Source organism: Zeugodacus cucurbitae, chromosome 5 (assembly GCF_028554725.1).
Source record: "Zeugodacus cucurbitae isolate PBARC_wt_2022May chromosome 5, idZeuCucr1.2, whole genome shotgun sequence".
NCBI lineage: Eukaryota > Metazoa > Arthropoda > Insecta > Diptera > Tephritidae > Zeugodacus > Zeugodacus cucurbitae.
The window spans coordinates 38410062-38429060 of record NC_071670.1 but is presented as its reverse complement, the minus strand read 5'-3'; the positions used below and the strand labels follow the sequence as shown (position 1 = coordinate 38429060).

Genomic DNA, 18999 nt, shown 5'->3' with positions numbered 1-18999 from the left:
TAGCGCAATGCTAAAACTGTAGAACTATTTACTCTAAAGTATGAAATATTAATATTACCCACGAAATTTCGAATTTGTGCATACTGTATGTATGTATAATTTATGTTCCCAAATGTTATTTATTTTTGACTGATAAATAATATATTATTTTTTTTTATTTTCAGCTGGATTGTTGTATATAGATGTGTACTTCCCTCTGATAGCTCATTTAAAACAATATGTAACTGCTGTTAACAACAGTAATACATATGTATGTTTTGGAGCAAGTAAAACTATAAAATAGTGTTTCATAAAATAATTTCAAGAGTCTTCGAATATATTTACTCTTCGTCTTATTTATGAAAGTAAAAAATAACTGTGAAATAAATAGATTTGTGATTTTTAATTAAAATGATGTATTTATTTACTTAAACGTGAGAAATTACCACAAGAAAAATACACACATACATTTCGGCAAAAGCATATATATAATAAAATTAAACGAGAATTAAATATAAAACAACGCTAAACGATAATTCGAAGTAAGCGAAGCATTATTTTCATTGTTTTAACGACAAAGTACACAAACTGAATATATAATTATTTTAAATAGAATTAAGAACAAAACAGTTACACGAAATAGCGCGTCGAAATTATTTAGGATATGGGACTATTGTATACTATGACAGATGTAGCTATGGGAGAGCAAGTAAACGCAGTCCAAGTGCAAAAAAATTAACAGTGTTCAAATGAAGGTTTTGGTTAGAAAGCCTATTTATTACTTTTCTCGGGGTCGGCATTAAGTGTGTTGTGAAGTGAACCTTATGAAATTAAAATTTAATGAGCGCAAATGGGGGATAATAATTAAAACATATTAATAAAATAATCATGCCTACAAATTATACAATACAATTTATATGTATGTATGTCACACATTTATTTGACTTGCTCAAGTGCAATATTGTGAAAATTACGGTTAATTCGTTTATTTATATTTGAATGTATGCATGTTAACTTAAGAAATGTTCCAAAAAAAATAAAAGGAAAACTAAAAACGAAACAAAAAATGCTCAATCCCTCAAATTAAACGGTGATTCATTGTTAGTTATAGCTCTAATGTTACTATTAATGTATTCATATGCGTAAACGTATTCGTAACTGCCAAGGCAAATTAATTAGTACTTCTTTATTCTATTCAGTTAATAGTCTCAATAGTAAAGACCCTGCTACAGCGTTTTGTTGCTACTAGTATATGATACAAGCATGATCAAAAAACATACAATAAAATATTAAACCTAACGCATTATAGTGCATATTTTACTTCTTTAATTATTCATCTCTTTTTAATTGTATTTTTTTTTTGTTTTTGTTGTTTTTTTTGCAGTTTAATCCTTTTCACTTGTTGCTATATAATGTAATGTTATGAATAAATGCCGTGCCAACGTTCAATCGGTGCCCTGTGGCTATACAAAAAGTGTATTCTGCTAGCGTTTACACAAAAACACACAATTGAAAGATTTTGTTTTTGAATTTGCCCTCCTTACTGCATATGATCAGTCACCGTTCGTTTGTCTACCTTACACCGAGCTTTATAATACATATTTGCTTGCTATTTCATTATAAATGTGATACTTTTACTGTTGTTTAGCGCGTTTGTTTTGTTCCTTTAATTGCAAATCATAGTGTTCCTTAGTTTAACTGATTTTTTCTCAAGTTTTTACGTACAAGTTTTGTCTGCTTATGTCCGTTTATGTGTATGGTTACATGCATTTCAAACAAACTTTCAACAATTTTCATTAATTTTTTATCGGTTTTGTTTTCTGCTTGTGTTTTTTTTAGCTTTAATCATTTGATCATTTCCTCCTTTTGTAATTTTTGTTTTTTTTTTTTTTTTTAATTTATACTTTTTTTTAATGTTGCTTGATTTTATATATAAGTTTCTTTTTTAGTTTCGTTATCTTCGTTCATCTGTTTGTGTATGACTCCGTTTCTCAATTTATGTTGTTTTTTTTTTTTGTTGATAAACATGCCCGCACTTCAGAGTTTTGTATGCGTTGTATGCATTCAAAAATATTTGCCAAACAGAAAGCCAAATATGGCCGCAACAATCGACAACGCTATATAGAACACCGGAATTTGCTTCTCGCCCAGTATAGGTGTATAGGCCTGATCGTACACCGGTCTCGAATATGAATCCCGTATTTTGACGATTTCATCCTAAAACACAGATAATTTAATATTTATTATTTATGGATATTTTGAAAAATTTAATATTTCTGGCAGCAAAAATCTGGACATACATTATACATTATAGACATACATTATAAATCTATAAAAAAAAATAAAATAAAAAAGAATCATTAATGAATTACCGTAAGATGACGCTTCTCTCTTTGCAATTTCTCATTGTCTTCACGCAGCCGCCTAAGGTCGGACAAAAACTCTTCACGTTGATCCGATGGTTGCACATTTGATACCTTGAAGCGTTAAAAACCAATTTAAAATATTTGTAATTTCAAATTATTTACTTTGGCTGCAACTTACTTTCTCTTCACGAAATGGAATTGCTTTATTTTCTGACTCAATGGTTTTTGCTGTTGCCTCCTTTACTATATCATTTAGGCCTATTTGTAAGTAAGAAAATTGTCATTAATTACTTGAACACTTGCGAGTAAATTAGTTAATTGCATGCTACCTGAAGTACCACTGCTGTCTGCTGACGTTACAGTTGGCACCTCGAAGACACATCTCAATTTCACATCCATCAACTGGTGTGGCTCCGACTCTTTCCACTAAACAAAAAACAAAAAAAAAATAGAAAATGAAAATGTGTGCAATAATCACAACAGTCAGCGTGCAAGTCCAAATTGCATGAAAACATGAAAAATGTTAATTTTGCCACATATACTCACCAACTTATTCCAGTCTTCAACTGAGTTATCGAGCACAACCAGACTCTGAACCATGAACTTATGCTTATTTTTGTCGTTGGGATCATATACAAATGGTTGTAAACAAACTGAAAATTTATTTGAAAAATATATTAAACTAAATACATTTTATATTTTGATAGCAACGACTTACTTTCAATCTTGGCATTAGAGTGTGGTTCGAGTGAACCGAAATTTGGACGCACACAATACCGTTTTGGAGCGGTTGTTTTGATCTTGAACAGTATAATATTATCTGTTGGATTGGTTATTTTCATTAGCGTGATAGCGGGACGACTGAAGGGACCTGCAAATAAAACAAATTATTATAAATATCGTGAATAAATACATATTAATTATATATTTTAAAAATATTCAAAAATTATTTACATGTATTTAGACAGACAAAATTATTTTGGTTAAAGTTTACTCTCCCACAAAAAAAAAACAGTAATAAATATTTTCTATCCACATAACTGTTGTCATTTTGGTTGTTTCCTTTTTGCAAATTTCGCAGCAAATTGAACTGTCATTTTGCTCTGCCAATTTTCCCTAATTTCATAGGTATTTTATGCGCTTTTTTATGTGATAATTATCAGATACGCGAAACTAATAATTTTGTTTTACATTTTAAAAACAAAATGAAGCAGCTAGAAACTGTCCAACATTATAATATCATGAAATGGAAAACTACTACGGCTTTACTGCATACATTTGAGCACCTGCCAAATGGCAATAAAAACGCTCGGGAAACTATTATTAATCTGCAATTTAGATTTTTGTTAGATTATGGAAGAAATAGCAGGGCCAATAACGAAAAATAAAATGGCAGTAATTTCCAGCTGTGCTTATATGGCATCGATTGCAGCGTATATGAGTGTGTGCGTACACATGTTTGTAGTATGCCAAGGTTTCGATTCAAACAATTTCCCATAGTAGCTACACAAAAGCGACGTGTAATTATTTTAAACTTATCAAATGGTCTTCACGCGCATATGAATGTGTAAATTTGCGCTTTTAACATTAAATTTATATGATATGTGGGCAATTGAAAGATTATATTTCGTGGTAGTGGAAGGTGTGTAAACAAAAGTTTCCTTCGAAAATCAATAATTCTTTTTACAAATCATGTAACGGTCAGGTCCAATCAAAACGAAATTGATATCAGTAAAAAAAAATAATTAATAAATATCACTTGCAGGGATTGTTGGCAGAGTTGAAGACCATTGTTTTCATATTCAGCTCTATGGCATTTAGCATAGCGGTCGCCGCTTGGCACAGAATTGCAACAATGACAAAATGCCATTAGTGATTTCTCACAAATCATTAGCCATTTCCTAATCTTGATGGATTGCTAAAGAACACTGATAAAACGATAGATAAGCTGAATTGGGGAATTTGGTAGTTATCAAAATTTGAGTTTCAAATATGTTAGCCACCCACACTACACCTACTATATAATAATGTATAAAAATAAAATTGAAAAAGTAAACCCCCGTAATGAAATACGCTGTATGCAAAGATAATTTAAAATTCAAATGCATTCCTTGATCCAATTCACATATATTTTTACGCGGACGGCATAAATAAGGATACTGCAGTGTAATGAAATAAGGTTTTGTATAGAAATGACAATATAATCTAAGTAAGGCATTTCACCTATCTGCTGGAACACTTAAGCTCAAAGCAGGTAGCACAAAACAAATTCAAAACAAAAGGCATGATGGCGCATACAATGAAATGAAATAGAAAAATAAACATTGGCTTTCTTTGCTTATTGTTCTTTTTTTTTCATTTTATCTATAGGTCTATATTTCGTTCAAGGTGTACAAGTAGCGATATGTTTCGATTGGCTTTGCACTCGTCCTCTATTCGAGTAGCTTATTGGCGAGTATGCGTTTACGGCAACAATAAGCAAAAGACAATTGTTGTGTAGTGGGTGCTAGTGGTTAGTTTATGGTTAAGGGTGAGTTACTTTTAGTTATACACATACATATACATGTAGATATAGAAATACATGTAAGCAACATACGCAAGGAAAACGTAGCCTCTCTTTAACGTTTTGTAAAAACGAAAGTGGCAATATACATATACCTAAATATATATTGATACAATGCCAAATTCATACACTCGTTGGGACCGACGAATTCGTTACGTTTGTTATAACAAATGTCAAGCCGGTAATTTTAGACTAGCCATAGTAGAAGCCTATTGTCGTAGTAAAATATGTAGTTTTTGCTAAACATTGTTTGAAAAACTGAGTGCAAGTAGTAGCACATGTATGGTTTTAGTAAGGCGGCGATGTATAAGCAATAGTTCATTTATTCGTAAGAAAGATGATTTGTTTTTGCATTTCTTGTTTTGAATAGCATATAACTATACATATACATACATAAGTAGATAGAAATATATTTATGTATTAATGCGGTCGGTCCTTAGCCCCAAATATACCGTAAATCCGCACTGTCCTTGTGTTTACGTATTCCATATATGAGTATGCATATATGAAAATGTACATTTGTGTGCAGTTTATTGTCGACAGCTGAACATTTGAGCAACACGCTCACATTGCTTTCATTGCGTCATTTTGCCAGAATGCGTTTGAGACGTTTGACTAATGTTTTTTTTTTTTATTTTTGGTTGTACAAAATGCGGTGTCGTTGTGCTTTATTATTCAACAAATTTTCATGCTCCGTCGCCATTCTTGCTACATTCAGATGTGCGGCGCTTAGTTCGTTGTTTAGTTAGTCAAAGTTTAAGATTTGCTTGCTGTTCGCCTGACACCCTCACGTTACGATTATATTGTTTTCAACAAACAAATTAAAAATCGATTTTTACCCAAATCGTGGTCGTACAAATGAAATAGACATATACTATACTGTAGAAATGATTTCAGAAATTAGTTGCATTGCAAGAATTTTAAATTTACAATAGATGATAAAATATTACACTCCTTGTGCTTACGTGTATGTATGCTCTCATGTACATACGTCAACGTAATTGTCGTTAACATAAATATTGGCATAATCAACGACCTAAAGTTCTAAATTTTGTTAAAGATAGAATTATTTATTTTTGTACTGATACAGAGCAACATGCCAACGCGGAATTCGGCCTATACTTAAATAAATAATTTTTTTTTTTATATTTATATTCACAAGCTATTTTAATAGAATTTCAAAAGAAGGATTTTTCATTGAAATATCGATATGTTAATGTTAATAATACCTAATATGTTAAATGCAAGGCATAATTATGCTATATTTCTGCAAACGCTCTAATATCCATCATTTAATATAACGGCTACTCTAAAAATTAGTTTCTATTTAAAACCTTCATTTCCGGTACACAACACAAAAATTAGTACGGATTCAGTACAAGACATTATATATTACTTTCCCGGACTATATATTTCATCTTTCTTTCTTTTGTCTTCAGGAAAAAATCAAAGCATATAGACTTTCCGGGACCATTAAATAATCTGCATTAAATACATACACAAAGGTATATGCCGTGTACATATAACGTAAAATATGTACAAATTTTAATTTTTTGGCTACATTTCAAAAAATACATACAAACTAACAAATACTTCATATAAATAAATCTCTAGTTATGAGCATTTTCTGTTGTGTTTCGAAATATTATGTACATATGTATACATACATGCAAGTTGGCATGAAAAAATAAATAAAATTTAGCAAAATAATGTTTTTGGGACGCATTTCCAACAGCGAAATGCTACAGTTATTGTTATTTACTTAAGCATTGCACCACAACCACATACATCGAAATATTAATTGCCGTCGACTAATATTCAGATTGCATATAATTATTATCAAAACCGGCAAATCTCACATTGTAAGTAAAACAATAAACACACATTCAAACCTATTCAATGAGATGGCAACCTTATTGGCAGATACAATTTTCAATATATACATTTGAATAATTTTAAATATATTCTTGAGACCATATCTAGAAACAAATCTTACAATCATTTTAATGAAATTTGGTAACATTATACGATGCCCAATTTTAAAAACATCAGATCAGTTGCAAAGCCCGAACACAGAAAATGCAAAACTAAAATGTTAAGTTTGCATAAGTACTAAGAACTTCTCTGTGTTTGTTATTTGCGTACATACGAGTATTGCTAAAATATTAGAGCACATTCGCTAAGCAAAATATGTATATTTGTTAACTCATGCGTGAATCATGCGATTAGCCGGCAAAGAAACGACGATAAGGCATTCAAGATGTCCAAAGCTTAGCAACTCTTCAGATTCATTAGAACGATAATACATTTTAAAATTTTTTAACTTTTTGACAACTGTTTTGGAAAATAGGCCACGATAATAGAATTTAAACTTTTAGCTTTTTGACAACTGTTTTGGAAAATAGGTCATTTTGGCATAACTACAAGTTGTCAAGTACAAAAGTCATATGCAAATCCAACTAAGTTCAGTCCAAATGTCGTAGAGAAAGTACAAAACAAAATCGTTGATAAATTAATTTACTAAATGTAAGTGCAAAAACATTTACAACACGTCTGCGGTGTATACCTAATTGGAAGTAAAACAATTATTGGCAATTTTTCTCAAACTAATTGAATGCAGGCACACAATGAAAACTGAGAATGTTGACTTTGAATCAATGTAAATTTGTTAAAGTCTAAATTCAGACTTTGATTCCCGTAGAAATATTTCAGCATATACAAATATATATGTATATAAATATAACAATTATAGTTATGTATGCCTATCATTGAAAATAAACATTTATCGTCATCCAATTGCCCTGTGACTCGTGGTCAGCGTCGGCGTTGGCGTCGCTTTTCCTATTACTATCTGACAAAAGTCCTCTTACATGCAGCGACGTAAGTGTCGGCGCCCATTTCCCATAGTTTTGCCTTTTTGCCGTATGTCTTGAAAGATTTTTTTTTCACCCGTGCGTTCACACACTTACCTATAAAGCGCAGCTCGCCTTTTGGCTCAATGATCAATTCCTTCGGCTTCTCCATTGTAGAAGCTGGTGGTGTGGTGGTTGTAGTCGCTGCCGTTTTGATGCTTTTATATTACCGACGCTTCTCAAATAATCCAATGAAGTATGAAAGTATACTTTTATTTATCTGAAATTTTATTTATTTTTCTCACTATACACATCCACGTTTGACGCCTAATAAGTTCCTTTAATTTTTCGCCCAGTTTTTTTTTCTTCACTGGCAACTAATGCGTTTCGGCCCCTACCAATAATGCTGCTACTGCGCTTTTTTATGCTGCTATTTTCTGGCTATGCTTCTTCCACTTGCGTGTTTTACAGCTCAAATTTGTCGTCGTAGGTTTTCTTTCGATTAATTTGCCGATTTACCTTTTATGCCACGAGCAAAATATTAGAAATTTAAAATAAATTGATCAGCATTTAGACACTTATTTCCACAATTCTGCTAGTTCGCTTTTTACTCGTTTGCTGCACCTCCGATTCGCTCATCAATTTTTTGGCAAGTAAAAATTTTGCAACGCATGCGTCATTTTGAATTATTCGCCGTATTCTTGGTAAGAATTTGCCGTAATAAATTTTTCGCCGTGAGCATGTTCACTTGAGGGGCATTTAGGGTTGCATGGGTGGAGGAAAAATAAAATTATCGCAAATGAAATTGTTAATAATTATTAGGAAGTATTTTCATTGAATAGAATAGACTTTTATAAAATTATAATATAATAATTATTTTATACACATACAGTAGTAACTGTATTATAGTGATAATAATTTTATTTAATTAATAATTTAATTGTTTGAAAAATGGAATAGAAATGTAATGTGTTTTTGCATTTTTAAGTTAAGTTAAGTTTTAATTATTTCCAGAAATTTTAACAAGTGTTTATTAAGAGATTATGGCATAACTAATGAAGTTTTTCTAACGTAAAAATAATTTTTTTTTTTAATATTGCATAAATGCAAAATAATTAATTTCCCGCCATTATTGATTTAAATGCAACTGTCAAAATACCCGCCAGTTTGTTCATAGGAAATAGATACAAATCAATAGACTTTTCAAAAAACGATAACCAAAAGTTTTCGAAAGTGGGTGTTTCGTAAATCAATGGGAGTAGTGTAAAGTAATTGTAGAATTGAATGAATTGGCTTCCGGATTGATTCGGTGACTTGTTTCTGTTCAGGATTGAAGAGTTTGCTGAAAATAAAATTTGAGCTATTGAAGTGGTAATCGCCAATACGGTAAGCTACATATTTGCGGTAAAATATATTTTAACAATATAGAAGAGTTTTATATCCATAATATTCTTTATTGAATATTTATTTGATACTTATTTAAACTTATTTTCACTAATTTTTTTATTCAAACAAAATTGTATTACGTTCATATAATAAATTATATATTTGTTGTACCAACCAATTTTTTTACCCATTTTCGCAAGAGGTAGGAATTTAGAAGTACTTGCATAAACAATTCAAATTCAAATATTTTATAATTTAAACAAAAAAAATTAATATTTAGAAATTTAATAACAAAAATTGTATTCACAGTTATTTTTCAGAATTTAATTCATAGGGCGCTGAAATTTAATGAAAATTAAAGTAATTCAATTTACTTTCAACAAATAGCAAAGGTAGTCGAATTTAGGTTAATAGTTCAGTTACTAATGCTTGGAACTTTTCCAAGAACAGTTCTTTTCCTTGACAGTCTTTCATGCTACCAATGAATTTGCGCACAGATTTCACTACGTTATCCTCGTCTTTCAATGGATGCGCGCAATTTCGCATTATATCCAGAAGTAAAGGCGTAAAACTCATAAAGACTTCTTCATATAATTGCGTTGGTGCTGATTCTATAATTTTCAACACTTTGAGCATTAATTTTTCAATTTTTTTCGTATCGTTTTTCAAGGGTGGCAATACAAATTTTACTACAATATTTGCATAATTTGTTAGGCAGTGGCGATAGTTATTGATAGCATTTGGATTGTCTGTTTCAACAACAACGCCACTTAAAATTATGAGCACATCGGAAATGTGTGGCAGGAGACGCTCACTACGGGCCAGCCATTCAGTCTCTTTCATGGTGCAACGTACATAATTCTAAGGCAAATAAAAAAAATTAAATTAGTTTACAGATTTAGTAACATAAGTAATCTACATCACTTACAATAATAAGAAACATTTCAGCCTCTGATTTGTCCTCAATTTCCAAACGTATGAGAAAACGATCGAAGTCGATCGGCGGTTGGTCTGGTGTCTGTGAGAATTTTTGAAAATAATACTGTGTTATGGGTCGATACGAATCCTTAATTACTTTGGTAATCCATTTGCGATCTATAGTGACAGAAATAAAGTATTTAGATTATTTTAAAATATTTATTAATTTAAATAATATTTATGTTAAATTTACAGTACTCACCTTTTTCTGTTGCTACTGGTAGAAATCTCTTGGACGTGTATTGTATAAATTGTATACATTCACGCACCAATTCGTCTCGTTCATCTGTATACGTGATCAGATCCCAACGCGCTTTATCCATAATTTGTGCAGCCATCAGTAACACCGGTGCAGTAACTTCACCAAATGTTAATGGTTTATTTGATTGTGTTTCGCCATGGGCTGCAATTAGATTCAAAGCCTTCACAATTGGCAGCAAATGCCCAAAGCGTTGTGCTTCTAAGAATGCATTGACATTTTTATTCATAAATTGTTTCAAAAATTCTGTTTTTCGCGAAGGATGGTAGAGAACAAAATATATTTCACACAAAAGCTCAGGGAATTTCTTTTGCTTTAGCTTGTCGGCATCATGCATTGCGTTTTCGAGCAATTCGTCAAAGTAAATATTAGAAAATGGTCGAGATTGTTGTACTGTTTTGCAGAAGTTGCGTACATGTTCCGAATTGTGGCAGGCACACTCAAAGAATTTGCTCCACATTTGAGAGGGGTACTCGAAACAGAGCACAAGGAATTGTTGGAAATCAAATGAATTGGCATATTTGTTGAGAAACTCGGTTACTCGTCGTTGGTAGTCGTCTTGACAGCAAATATTTGTAGATTTGCCGAATAATTTTGTTTGAAAAGTTAACAATTGTAATATATCTTCGGATTTAAAATTCTGTATGCCCAAAAGCATTAATGATGTCAAAGTTTCAAAATCATTTCGATCTATTTGCGTTTTCTCACTATTTTCGCCTTCTCCGCCACCTTCTTCAGTTTCATTGTCGCTAGCCTGTAATTGTGAAAGCTGCGATGATTGTTTGATAAATTGTAAGGCCTGCTGACAATTATGCAGTGTCATTAACTTGATGTGTTCTTTGATGGCTTCCAGGCATTCATCGTTACCCAGCGCAATGGACCGATTAAAAAGCTCATCGAACCATGCTTTTTTAACGTGTTGCGGCGAATTTTCGTCCAAGTTACGCAAGATTTCTCCCAACGTTGCAGTTTCAATTGTCTCACTGAGCGTTTTAGGTTTAATCGCCAGCAGTTTTAGCTGCGCTTCGACATCATGTCCAAATTTAGAATTTGCGCGCATACGTTCACCAACTTCGTAAATCATTTCACCAATTGATAATTGTAGTGTCGTAGTGGGAGTAATATCTACTTCAACCCAATACATGAAAACATCTATTTTAACCAACATAACATTGTATTGTAGTGAATTGAGTAGAGCTTTTATTATCTTTAACTGTTGCTCTTTAAGCTTATCCGAGGGTTTAACTGCTGTAATATTTGGCACTAGCGGACATATTTCTTGACAAATTTCATAAATATCTACATTTATATTTGGCTTTGCCTTCTCTGGCGCTTCATATAAGTCAAATGCAAACAAGATCATTTGTAGCAAGTGTTTTAAGGCAAATCCTGAGTAACGAAAAAATTGCAATTTACTGAATTGCTTAAATTTTTCAGAGTCAGGTGTATAGAATTGACGCAGTAAATTCATGCTGTAATCATACAATTTGTTGTAAATGATTTTCTTATCCACCATGTCAATCTTGCGATATTCCGAACGCGATATGCAAATGAGCAAGGCACGCATTAGTTGCTCTACTTTTTCTAAAACTTCATATGGATCTTCAATGTATTTCATTGTGTCTGCAGCTGTTTCGAAATATTGGAAAGCGAACCAACACGGTGTATATGAGAGTGTTTCGTAGAAAAATTGGTCTAGTTGCAACTCCCAAACGAGTGTTATTAATAAGAATTTCGGTAGTAGAGGGCACTGTTCCAAAACGTGTGCAATTGTGGGGTCTTCGCGTAAATTGTATTTGTAAGTAGCATCGGTGTTGGCAAACAAAAATATCAGAATTTTGCGCAGTTTCTGATGTGCCTTCGCTAATGGTTTTTTAGTTTCCGGATCGATCAATTGCCGGTCGAGTAATGTTTCCTGCAGACGGCGTACTAATTCGTTGATGAATAGATCATTGCCTAATAATGTTAAATGTTTGGTTTATTTTATACTTTTAATATCATAAGGAAATAAACGGAAATAACTTACCGCCACGGAAATGTACTTTAGAGAAAGGCTTCACATGTTTGTTACAGTAAGCCAATACCGATTTTGTATCGTCGAATTCCTCGCAATAATCCATCGGTGATTCTTGGTCAAACAATGCCAACGCTTTATGCAAACAACGCATTTGTGTTTTATTTAAACTGGAATATCATATAAGAAGTTTTTATTATATTTGCAAATTTGTGCAAATCTATTTACTTCAAAATAATAGAACCGCACAAGCAAAAATACAAAATTGCATAGAATAGCCAGTGATACCAAGTTTTACATATTCTCAAGTGCTACCATACCTCGCTACATTAAATTGCAACTAAAATTAAATTTTATGACGGGAAGCGAAATTATGAAATAATGTCACATTATGAAATAATGTTATATTTTAATGGTGTTATAACAAAAATGTTTACGTTATATTCTGTGTTCCAATTAGTTTTGTTTTTAAAAAGCATTTTTCGAACCCAACATTGATATAACCTGTCAGCACTGGTTGTCAGCTGTTCACTCCCCGGAAGGTGTGTAAACAAATAATCCAAAAAAGAATTTTCTTTCCGCATTCATTTATATTTCATTACAATTGCATAGTTAGGATAGAAAATTTATGTGTGAAAAATTGGAAATATTTATTCCGCGTTTAAAAAATGTACATTTTCGGTTTGAAATTAAGTTTAAGTAAAAAGTAAAGGGTTGAAATTTTCTAGAAATGAGTGAGGTTTTGGAAATGAATCCATTAAACTGTGATGCCTCCGTATCGCCCCGGCCCTCTAAAGCAGAGCATCTCATTCAACAATTGAATGCGAATAATGCTAAAAAAGTAGCACTTTTATTGGTCCTTGGGTTTGTCGCCTATCATGGTATTTTAAATTGGCAATATGGTGAGCGTCTAAAGAAATCTTTTAAAAATGTCTACATGTATATTTATATTGTCAATATTTAGGAAGCGATTCCTGTCAATGGCTGTTATCTAAAGGCCGTTTCAAAGGTGATAATGAATGGCAACCTTATGGCTGCATGATGCATAAATATACTGAAACGTAAGTACAACGCAATTACACGTATATATTTCACCTTTCTGTTAGTCATTCATCTTCCACACTAAAGTTATACACAAAATACTTCACCCTTTAACTTGCTTATTTGAAATTGAAGAATTTTTTATATTTCTGCCTATATAAAGAGATACGCGCCGCTGCCTCCGCTATTTAGCCTTTTGGGGTTATCGCAACAACTTTGTTTTCATTGGTGATGAGAGTATGCGAGAGCTTTATCAGAGTTTTATAAATCATTTACACCCCAATGACGATGACAATATTTCTTCAACAATTTTGGCCGTGCCAAAAGATGATAATTTCGAAGAACGACAGCTTAATGTACGTGCACGTTATATATACACTAGCCAGGTAAACTTGGCTTTGCTAGACACACTCACCAAATTAGAAGATGACAAGGAATTACCGGTAATACTCATTATGGGTTTTACCTATCGCAACTTTCTGGCTGGCAATGTAACAGATGAACTTATAAAACAATTTACGAGAAACTTAACGCGTCTTGTAGTGCCATTCGACCAATTTGTGGCGCACAAGACAAAAGTATTATGGAAACTGCAAGATCGCATTAATGAGGAGAAAGTGGCGCAGACGCCATGGAAGTCAGTACTCAACGACGATATCGATCGTTTAAACCAAGCTGCTTTATCTGTTTTTCATTATTCCGACGCCATCGTGTGGGAGGCGGCATGGCAAATAGCAAACGGTCTGGTGGACAGCGCAGTTGAGGGTTTCCGTTTGAGTGATTTAGGTTTGCGACACGAGGTCCAAATTTTGCTTAATATGTACTGCAACGACTATATGAATTACAATGACGGTACGTGTTGCGCTAGCGCAGAACCCTTCACGACTTTGCAGATTGTTTCTTACGCCATTTTCGGTGTGTGGTAGGTAGAAAATGAAGTTAAAATATTGTTTACTTGTTACACAATTCTCTAAATACTTTTAGTATTACGCTGGTCTGCGTTATGTTACTGCGCCGTTGGTTGTTACATTTGCGCGGTCATACGTTTTATACGCCGCTCACACAAATACCAAGTTATCAGAACTTACATCCTACCAGCGCCTCAGTGACGGGTTCATTGTCCAATGGCTCAACGTCATTTGCGCTGTCCGTAATGGATTTCTTCACACCACTCGCTATGCTAGGCATTATTATGGCCTACTTCTATCTCTGCGATCGCACCAACTTCTTCATGAAGGAAAACAAATACTACTCGGAGTTTAGTTTCTGGATACCAGTAGGTTATGTATTTGCTTTGGGTATATTCTTTACCGAAGAATCGCGCTTTACAAAAGTGCTGAATCGCGACCAAACTGACGAACTGAAAGGTTGGATCATGCTTGTCGTGCTCATCTACTACATGACGGGCGCGCATCGTGTGCTGTCCATACACATGCATATTAAACTACTGATCAGCAGCTATCTATTCATCACGGGCTATACGCATTTCAGCTATATGTGGCAAACCGGTGGCAATTCGGCCTTTGTGCGTTTCTTTCAAGTGATGTTTCGCTTGAATTTCGTTACGGTCGTTCTCTGTTTCTGCATGAATCGTCCCTATCAATTCTACTATTTTGTGCCGTTACTTACATTCTGGATGTTCGTCATCTACTTCGTATTATCACTGCCGCCACGCATCAGCGCGCAATCAGTGGATTCACATCCTTTGCATTATCTGTATTTGGTTGCGAAATTCATTGGCTGCTTCAGCGTCATCACGATACTCTTCATGTCGGAAGTGTTCTTCGAACGCATTTTCCTCACACGCCCGTGGAAAGCGCTCTTTGTGAGCACCGACGATGATATACACGAATGGTGGTATCAGTGGAAATTGGACCGTTACACTGTGACCTTTGGCATGATATCGGCCGCTTGCTTTCACATCGCACAAAAATATAGTATTTTCGATGACAACAATCATGGTAACCTCTTTGCACGACGCACATCCATCACCGTTACTTTGTTGGCGCTACTTGGCGTTGGTTTGTACACGACATTCTCGTTTCTCTGCCGCAACGAACAGGATTGCGAAGAGATACACTCGTACATCGTCTTCATACCCATTGTGGGCTATATTGTGCTGCGTAATATATCGGGCATATTGCGCACGCGCTACTCCACATTCTTCGCGTGGTTCGGTCGCATATCGCTGGAGTTGTTCATCTGTCAATACCACATTTGGCTAGCCGCCGATCGGCATGGCGTGCTAGTGCTGTTGCCTGGCTTTCCCACTCTAAACATGATCGTAACGTCGTTTATATTCGTGTGCGCATCGCACGAAGTGCATCGCATAACGCAAACGCTGCTGCCATATGCAGTGCCCAATGACTGGAAGTTGGTCATGCGCAATTTCGTGATATTTTTGATTATATTGATACCGGTGGGACGCGCGGATGGCATGTTTTAAGCATGTCGTGACACACCCATAGCACCAAAGCGTTATTAACTAAGCTTATACACAATATAATATATTATAAATGATTAATAACAAATTAACAAAACGTAGCAACATATGGTAATTAATTAAAATTCTTGACTTACGAGCAATTAGCATATCTAAAATTTAAATTAACCTTTGAATTGGCTTACTTGTAGCAGTAAGCACATATGTATGTACATACATACATACTTGCAATGAAGTCTGCATACATACATACATATATGCTTCTGTGTTTACACAACATATTCGACATGTTGACCCCAAGGGTCGTTAACTTAAATTCATAGTATTGGCTTTTTTAAGTATTTTAAGCACAAAAGTCGTAGCATTGTTGTTATTTGTATACAAAATGTATGTGAGACACACATACATATATACATAGATATACATAAATACTTACGCACGCACCAAGCTTAATTGCAAATGTGAGAAATACATACAGATATATATTTTGTACGCTAATTTATTATTGAATTTATTGTAAGTTTAGTTTAAGCGAAACTTAATTTTTTTTTGGTCGGTAATAAAGCTGTTCGCTACTTTTTAGTAGTTTAGCATATAAGCAGTTGTGAGTATTAGCTGACGCCATAAGCGAAAAGCAGTTGCAAATATAAGTTGTTCATTATGTAAATGAGTATGTACTTATAAAAATAAGCGCTAAGTATGAGTACTGGATTATTAGAATAATAATAAATAAATGCTTTCAATACACGTAAATATTCATATTTCTTTGCAGTCAGTGTTATGAGTATTCAAATCCCAGGTCGCGTTGTGTAGATTGACTATAATTTTTCAACATTTTTTAAATTCAGAAAAAATAGTATAATCCGATATCGCTTTTGTGGATAGCAGATCCATTTATTAATTTTTTTTATATTTTTGAGATTTTATCTTATAATTTTTGCTACTAAAAATTATAAAAATTCTTTAAAATATTGAATTCTTTAAGGGGTTAGGGGTAGTCAGAGATTATGATAATTATCAGTAATTTTTTTGCTATTAAATCATGGTATTTTATAAAAGTAATAAAAATGCATTATTACCCAATCTTTTGACTTGAAAATTTATAATTTCCAAAGTTATAGATGTTTGTGTTGAACCAGTTTCAAAAAGGTCCTTTGCGGGGACAATCATAAGTCCATGTATATTCATCTAAAATCAATCGGATAAGAAAAAATAGTTTTATAAACAGATAATCCTGGACATGATCGAAGTTTTTTTTTCTTTTTTTTTTCAAAAATTAACAAAATGGCGTCCTCAGAATTTCAAAGAATATTTTTAAGCCACATATTACACTTAACGAAAATGCAAAATGATTTTTTGAAAATTCTGACTACCCCAAACCCCTTAAATATTCTTCTTTAAAATTTAAAATTTTAAACGTCTATACAGCTTATTTATTTATTTAATATTGCGCAGATTTCCAATTTATAATAATTTTTATAGCAAATAGTTGTCTTGTTTTAATTTGGCTTTGTATTTTTTACAAAAATTATCTGAACAAATAAAATTGAATCGAAGTAAGGAAATACAGCTAAACATTTGTACGTGTGTGCTTATATAGTACAATGCACACAAGTTTATCTGCCGGTTTCAGGTGATATCCGTTAGAAGCTCACAATTTCCGAGCGAGTAGCATCATAGTTTTCGTTACCTCGTTTATTTAATGTGTTTTCGAATCACTTTTAATTTTCCTGTTCGAGATTTCTCGCTGTCAACAGTTTTCTGCATTTTTCCAAATTGGCGTATATTATTTTTTAAATATAAATGCTTAATATAACAGAAATAAATTTTATTTTATTGCATATATGTATGTATGTATGTATATATGTATTATTTTTTATTACCGAGGTATTCTTGGTATATTTCACCCGATATTGAATGAATACATAGTCCCACCTGATCAATATGTCAAGAATATTACTTTAACTAACGGGTATTTTTTAGACGTGTATTTTTCAATGAGACTACTTTTTCGGAGTTAGTTTTTTTTTAATTTATACTCAGTTTCGTTTACCCTTTCATAATGAACAGACTTAGGTTAGGTTAGGTTTGTAGGCAGATCTCTGCAAAAACAGAAGATCTCACTTAGACAGCCTGACGATGCCCTTTGTGGTACCAATAAAACTCCCTGTGGACCAAAGACCTCTAAGATTCAGCAAAACGCTTGGAATCCGTTACAAATTTCTTAAGACGGCTAATATTGATTCTAGCCAATTCGCTAGGATCTCCGAAAAAAGGCCTTCCGAGGTGTTTCAACCTCAGTCTGGCAAAAGCTGGACAATGTAGAAGGAAATGCTTAGATGATTTCATCTCGCCTTCCTCCATACAGCTTTGGCAACTTGCATCTGCCACGATCCCAAGTCTCACCGCATAGGTACCCATTGGACAATGTCCAGTAAGTACACCCATGATGGCGCTGAGATGGACCTTGTCCAGAGAAAGCAGTTGAAAGGACCGCTTACGCTCCACAGAGGGCCAAAAGGACCTCGCCACTGCACAAGTACTGGTAGTTGACCAGCGTTTGACGAGCTCATGCGTGGTCTGCATTCCAGCGCTCTTGCGCAGGTGGACCATGGACTACCAATGCGCTTCCATTCCGACGTCAATGTAGCTAGGGTACCCTGCCTTGCAAGCTTGTCCGCTATACAGTTACCAACGATCCCGCGGTGACCGGGTCCCACACTAGTTATCGATTCCAATGCCAGTATTGCCGCCCTCCTGTCGGAGTGAATACATACCTTTCTAAAGGAGGTCATCATACGGAGCAGTGCGTCCACTGCTACTTTGATCGCAGCGACCTCTGCTTGAAAGACACTACAGTGGTCAGGTAGCCTAAAGCTGGAATTGAACAGACTTACTCCGGAACACAGAGCCAATTGCTGCAAAAATTTGTCGAAAATCGGACCACTCGGCTGAAATTTATTCGAGCCCGCCGAGACGGTTACTTGCCCGAAATAATTTTTCTAACAAATTGACAGACCTTTATGTTTATAATAAAGCTAAATTCTTTCCCACAACCTTAAATTATATGCGTTTTATATCTTCTTGAAAACCACATGTCTAAAAAAACACCCTTTAC

General features: G+C 33.8%; 3 protein-coding genes across 5 annotated transcripts; 1 reads left to right on the top strand and 2 right to left on the bottom strand.

The window, feature by feature from the left end:
* Positions 1 to 1843: 1843 nt before the first annotated feature.
* Positions 1844 to 8431, bottom strand: LOC105211994 (vesicle-associated membrane protein/synaptobrevin-binding protein). 2 transcript variants are annotated; one of them, XM_011183718.3, is made up of 7 exons: positions 7878 to 8431; positions 3064 to 3216; positions 2892 to 2998; positions 2675 to 2771; positions 2524 to 2603; positions 2352 to 2456; positions 1844 to 2196 (listed from the first exon to the last, which is right to left on the bottom strand). In XM_011183718.3, the coding sequence occupies exons 1-7, from the start codon at positions 7930 to 7932 to the stop codon at positions 2044 to 2046; spliced, it is 750 nt and encodes a 249-aa protein (XP_011182020.1). In that variant the 5' UTR covers positions 7933 to 8431; the 3' UTR covers positions 1844 to 2043. The 2 variants fall into 2 exon arrangements, with proteins under 2 accessions (XP_011182020.1, XP_011182021.1); XM_011183719.3 differs by lacking the exon at positions 7878 to 8431 and adding an exon at positions 3300 to 3455.
* Positions 8432 to 9373: 942 nt separating this feature from the next.
* On the bottom strand, positions 9374 to 12819 carry LOC105211995 (uncharacterized). Of its 2 annotated transcripts, none has more exons than XM_054230508.1 (5): positions 12718 to 12819; positions 12410 to 12567; positions 10327 to 12339; positions 10075 to 10241; positions 9374 to 10007 (listed from the first exon to the last, which is right to left on the bottom strand). In XM_054230508.1, exons 2-5 carry the CDS (start codon positions 12549 to 12551, stop codon positions 9549 to 9551), a joined length of 2781 nt encoding a protein of 926 aa, XP_054086483.1. In that variant the 5' UTR covers positions 12552 to 12567; positions 12718 to 12819; the 3' UTR covers positions 9374 to 9548. The 2 variants fall into 2 exon arrangements, with proteins under 2 accessions (XP_054086483.1, XP_011182022.2); XM_011183720.3 differs by having other exon boundaries at positions 12626 to 12732.
* A 99-nt stretch (positions 12820 to 12918) lies between these two features.
* LOC105211991 (N-acetylneuraminate 9-O-acetyltransferase) lies at positions 12919 to 16634 on the top strand. Its single transcript, XM_011183715.3, has 4 exons — positions 12919 to 13299; positions 13362 to 13458; positions 13602 to 14360; positions 14423 to 16634. The coding sequence occupies exons 1-4, from the start codon at positions 13128 to 13130 to the stop codon at positions 15882 to 15884; spliced, it is 2490 nt and encodes an 829-aa protein (XP_011182017.2). The 5' UTR covers positions 12919 to 13127; the 3' UTR covers positions 15885 to 16634.
* The last annotated feature ends 2365 nt before the right edge of the window (positions 16635 to 18999 follow it).